Source organism: Carassius carassius, chromosome 30, assembly GCF_963082965.1.
Source record: "Carassius carassius chromosome 30, fCarCar2.1, whole genome shotgun sequence".
In the NCBI taxonomy this organism is placed as follows: Eukaryota; Metazoa; Chordata; class Actinopteri; order Cypriniformes; family Cyprinidae; genus Carassius; species Carassius carassius.
In genome coordinates, this window is record NC_081784.1 from 125,001 (window position 1) to 130,064 (window position 5,064).

The 5,064-nt window shown below is 40.5% G+C and overlaps 1 protein-coding gene across 3 annotated transcripts in view; it reads left to right on the forward strand.

Moving 5' to 3' along the window:
• LOC132110361 (kinesin light chain 1-like) overlaps positions 1-4,862 on the forward strand; it is a 26,127-nt gene extending 21,265 nt beyond the window's left edge. For all 3 annotated transcript variants that reach the window (XM_059516896.1, XM_059516898.1, XM_059516897.1), the window contains exons 14-16: positions 3,861-3,985; positions 4,297-4,354; positions 4,698-4,862. In XM_059516896.1, the coding sequence (XP_059372879.1) occupies positions 3,861-3,985; positions 4,297-4,354; positions 4,698-4,772 (258 nt within the window). In that variant the 3' untranslated portion in view covers positions 4,773-4,862. The remainder of the gene's footprint in view (positions 1-3,860; positions 3,986-4,296; positions 4,355-4,697) is intronic.
• The last annotated feature ends 202 nt before the right edge of the window (positions 4,863-5,064 follow it).

The window sequence follows — 5,064 nt, forward strand, 5'->3', positions numbered from 1 at the left end:
GTGTGTGTGTGTTCCGTATATTGAGTGTGTGTGTGTGTGTGTGTGTTCAGTATATTGAGTGTGTGTGTGTGTGTGTGTTCAGTATATTGAGTGTGTGTGTGTGTGTGTGTGTGTTCAGTATATTGAGTGTGTGTGTGTGTGTTCAGCATATTGAGTGTGTGTGTGTGTGTGTGTGTGTGTTCAGTATATTGAGTGTGTGTTCAGTATATTGTGTGTGTGTGTGTGTGTGTGTGTGTGTTTTCAGTATATTGTGTGTGTGTGTGTGTTCAGTATATTGAGTGTGTGTGTGTGTGTGTGTGTGTGTGTGTGTGTTCAGTATATTGAGTGTGTGTGTGTGTGTGTGTTCAGTATATTGAGTGTGTTTGTGTGTGTGTGTTCAGTATATTGAGTGTGTGTGTGTGTGTGTGTGTGTGTGTGTTCAGTATATTGAGTGTGTGTGTGTGTGTGTGTGTGTTCAGTATATTGAGTGTGTGTGTGTGTTCAGTATATTGAGTGTGTGTGTGTTCAGTATATTGAGTGTGTGTTTGTGTGTGTGTGTTCAGTATATTGAGTGTGTGTGTGTGTGTGTGTTCAGTATATTGAGTGTGTGTGTGTTCAGTATATTGAGTGTGTTTGTGTGTGTGTGTTCAGTATATTGAGTGTGTGTGTGTGTGTGTGTTCAGTATATTGAGTGTGTGTGTGTGTGTGTGTTCAGTATATTGAGTGTGTTTGTGTGTGTGTGTTCAGTATATTGAGTGTGTGTGTGTGTGTGTGTTCAGTATATTGAGTGTGTGTGTGTGTGTGTGTGTGTGTGTTCAGTATATTGAGTGTGTGTGTGTGTGTTCAGTATATTGAGTGTGTGTGTGTTCAGTATATTGAGTGTGTGTTTGTGTGTGTGTGTTCAGTATATTGAGTGTGTGTGTGTGTTCAGTATATTGAGTGTGTGTTTGTGTGTGTGTGTGTGTTCAGTATATTGAGTGTGTGTGTGTTCAGTATATTGAGTGTGTTTGTGTGTGTGTTCAGTATATTGAGGTTTGTGTGTGTGTGTGTGTGTTCAGTATATTGAGTGTGTGTGTGTGTGTGTGTGTGTTCAGTATATTGAGTGTGTGTGTGTGTGTGTGTTCAGTATATTGAGTGTGTGTGTGTGTGTGTGTGCGTGTGTTCAGTATATTGAGTGTGTGTGTGTGTGTGTGTGTGTGTGTGTGTGTTCAGTATATTGAGTGTGTGTGTGTGTGTGTGTGTGTGTGTGTGTGTGTGTTCAGTATATTGAGTGTGTGTGTGTTCAGTATATTGAGTGTGTGTGTGTGTGTGTGTGTATGTGTGTGTTCAGTATATTGAGTGTGTGTGTGTGTGTGTGTTCAGTATATTGAGTGTGTGTGTGTGTGTGTGTGTGTTCAGTATATTGAGTGTGTGTGTGTGTGTGTGTGTGTGTGTGTGTGTTCAGTATATTGAGTGTGTGTGTGTGTGTGTGTGTGTGTTCAGTATATTGAGTGTGTGTGTGTGTGTGTGTTCAGTATATTGAGTGTGTGTGTGTGTGTGTTCAGTATATTGAGTGTGTGTGTGTGTGTTCAGTATATTGAGTGTGTGTTCAGTATATTGAGTGTGTGTGTGTGTGTGTGTGTGTTCAGTATATTGAGTGTGTGTGTTGTCAGTATATTGTGTGTGTGTGTGTGTGTATGTGTGTGTTCAGTATATTGAGTGTGTGTGTGTGTGTGTGTGTTCAGTATATTGAGTGTGTGTGTGTGTGTGTGTGTGTGTGTTCAGTATATTGAGTGTGTGTGTGTGTGTGTGTGTGTGTTCAGTATATTGAGTGTGTGTGTGTGTGTGTGTTCAGTATATTGAGTGTGTGTGTGTGTGTGTGTGTGTGTTCAGTATATTGAGTGTGTGTGTGTTCAGTATATTGAGTGTGTGTGTGTGTTCAGTATATTGAGTGTGTGTGTGTTCAGTATATTGAGTGTGTGTTTGTGTGTGTGTGTTCAGTATATTGAGTGTGTGTGTGTGTTCAGTATATTGAGTGTGTGTGTGTTCAGTATATTGAGTGTGTTTGTGTGTGTGTGTTCAGTATATTGAGTGTGTGTGTGTGTGTGTGTGTGTTCAGTATATTGAGTGTGTTTGTGTGTGTGTGTTCAGTATATTGAGTGTGTGTGTGTGTGTGTGTGTTCAGTATATTGAGTGTGTGTGTGTGTGTGTGTGTGTGTGTGTTCAGTATATTGAGTGTGTGTGTTCAGTATATTGAGTGTGTGTGTGTTCAGTATATTGAGTGTGTGTTTGTGTGTGTGTGTTCAGTATATTGAGTGTGTGTGTGTGTGTGTGTGTTCAGTATATTGAGTGTGTGTTTGTGTGTGTGTGTTCAGTATATTGAGTGTGTGTGTGTGTGTGTGTGTGTTCAGTATATTGAGTGTGTGTGTGTTCAGTATATTGAGTGTGTTTGTGTGTGTGTGTTCAGTATATTGAGGTTTGTGTGTGTGTGTGTTCAGTATATTGAGTGTGTGTGTGTGTGTGTGTTCAGTATATTGAGTGTGTGTGTGTGTGTGTGTTCAGTATATTGAGTGTGTGTGTGTGTGTGTGTGTGTTCAGTATATTGAGTGTTTGTGTGTGTGTGTGTGTTCAGTATATTGAGTGTGTGTGTGTGTGTGTGTGTGTGTGTGTGTTCAGTATATTGAGTGTGTGTGTGTGTGTGTGTGTGTGTGTGTGTGTTCAGTATATTGAGTGTGTGTGTGTGTGTGTGTATGTGTGTGTTCAGTATATTGAGTGTGTGTGTGTGTGTGTGTTCAGTATATTGAGTGTGTGTGTGTGTGTGTGTGTGTGTTCAGTATATTGAGTGTGTGTGTGTGTGTGTGTTCAGTATATTGAGTGTGTGTGTGTGTGTGTGTGTTCAGTATATTGAGTGTGTGTGTGTGTGTGTGTGTTCAGTATATTGAGTGTGTGTGTGTGTGTGTGTTCAGTATATTGAGTGTGTGTGTGTGTGTGTGTGTGTGTTCAGTATATTGAGTGTGTGTGTGTGTGTGTGTGTGTGTGTTCAGTATATTGAGTGTGTGTTCAGTATATTGAGTGTGTGTGTGTGTGTGTGTTCAGTATATTGAGTGTGTGTGTTGTCAGTATATTGTGTGTGTGTGTGTGTGTATGTGTGTGTTCAGTATATTGAGTGTGTGTGTGTGTGTGTGTGTGTGTGTGTGTGTTCAGTATATTGAGTGTGTGTGTGTGTGTGTGTGTGTGTGTGTGTGTTCAGTATATTGAGTGTGTGTGTGTGTGTGTGTGTGTGTTCAGTATATTGAGTGTGTGTTCAGTATATTGAGTGTGTGTGTGTGTGTGTGTGTGTTCAGTATATTGAGTGTGTGTGTTGTCAGTATATTGTGTGTGTGTATGTGTGTGTTCAGTATATTGAGTGTGTGTGTGTGTGTGTGTGTGTGTGTTCAGTATATTGAGTGTGTGTGTGTGTGTGTGTGTGTGTGTGTGTTCAGTATATTGAGTGTGTGTGTGTGTGTGTGTGTGTTCAGTATATTGAGTGTGTGTGTGTGTGTGTTCAGTATATTGAGTGTGTGTGTGTGTGTGTGTGTGTGTGTGTGTGTTCAGTATATTGAGTGTGTGTGTGTTCAGTATATTGAGTGTGTGTGTGTGTGTTCAGTATATTGAGTGTGTGTGTGTGTGTGTGTGTGTTCAGTATATTGAGTGTGTGTGTGTTTGTGTGTGTGTTCAGTATATTGAGTGTGTGTGTGTGTGTGTGTTCAGTATATTGAGTGTGTGTGTGTGTGTGTGTGTTCAGTATATTGAGTGTGTGTGTGTTCAGTATATTGAGTGTGTGTGTGTGTGTGTGTGTGTGTGTGTGTGTGTGTGTGTATGTGTGTGTTCAGTATATTGTGTGTGTGTGTGTGTGTGTGCAGGATGGCACTGGTGTTCTGCAGCGCAGTGGTTCTATCGGTCGTCTCAGAGATGCTCTGCGCAGGAGCAGTGAGATGCTGGTGAAGAAACTCCAGTTACACACACCTCCAGACACACACTACAGCAAGTATGAGAACACACTTTATATTGAATACTATTTAGCATTTTTAGTATTCTTCATAATTGTTGTGGTAGTTTATATTAATTTCGTTTTGTTGTCATTTGCTTCTCATGTTACTTTAGTTAATATAATAGTTTTATTTTGTTTTAGTCTTTAACTTGATCAAGTAAGTTGAGTTTAGATGAGTTCTGTTGTCGACAGATGAACACAGACTCTGAAAGAAAATCTTCAAAAACTTCAAATGTTTTTCTGCTGTAGATGAGTTTAGTGTTTGAAGATGTTCAGTGTCTTCTGCTCGTGTGTGTTTATCTCTGTAGAATGAAACGCACTGCTTCACTAAACGTCCTGAACAAGACGGGAGACGAGTCCTTCCAGGTAACCGATATCACTGAAACAGTCTTCTAGCAATTATACAAAAAGTCCGATTTTTTGCAAGATATAAACTCAAAATTGAGAGGAAAAATGTAAAACTGAGATATAAAGTTGCAGTTATGTTTACATATTTAATTCTGTAATGTAAACAAGCTTCCATATTAAGAGGAAATCCAATAAGAGAGTTTATCCAGACGCAGATGATGTGAAGTGCTCAGATCAGCTTTATTTAGTGAATCATTGACAGTAACAGCAGGAACATGAGTTTAGCGAGCGGATGCTGATTCAGTGTGGAGTCCATGGCTTCCTCACATCCTGATCTGTTCCGTTCTGTTCTGGTGTTCAGAGTCTGTGCGGCCGGCGGCTGAGAGACAGTCGGGGTTTGAGCTCCAGTAATGTGGATCTGTACAGCAGCACTTAAACCAGACCCGAGCGGCTGCTGTTACCTGAAGAAGACATAAATATCCCCTGGACACTGGTCAGGGAGCACATTAGTGATTAGGAGACGTGTCTTCTGGGTGAAGGGGAGCTTCTGCTGCTGCTTTACTGTGCTCACACTATACATGAGGGTTTATGGGTTTAGCTGATGTGAGCGAATGTCTATATCTCTCTGAGGAAAGGAGTTCTTTCTTTTCATCTGGGTTTGGGTTCATACTGGATTTAGAAACTCATTAAGAAAAAACAGAATTGAAGAGAACTTGCTGTGCTGAAAT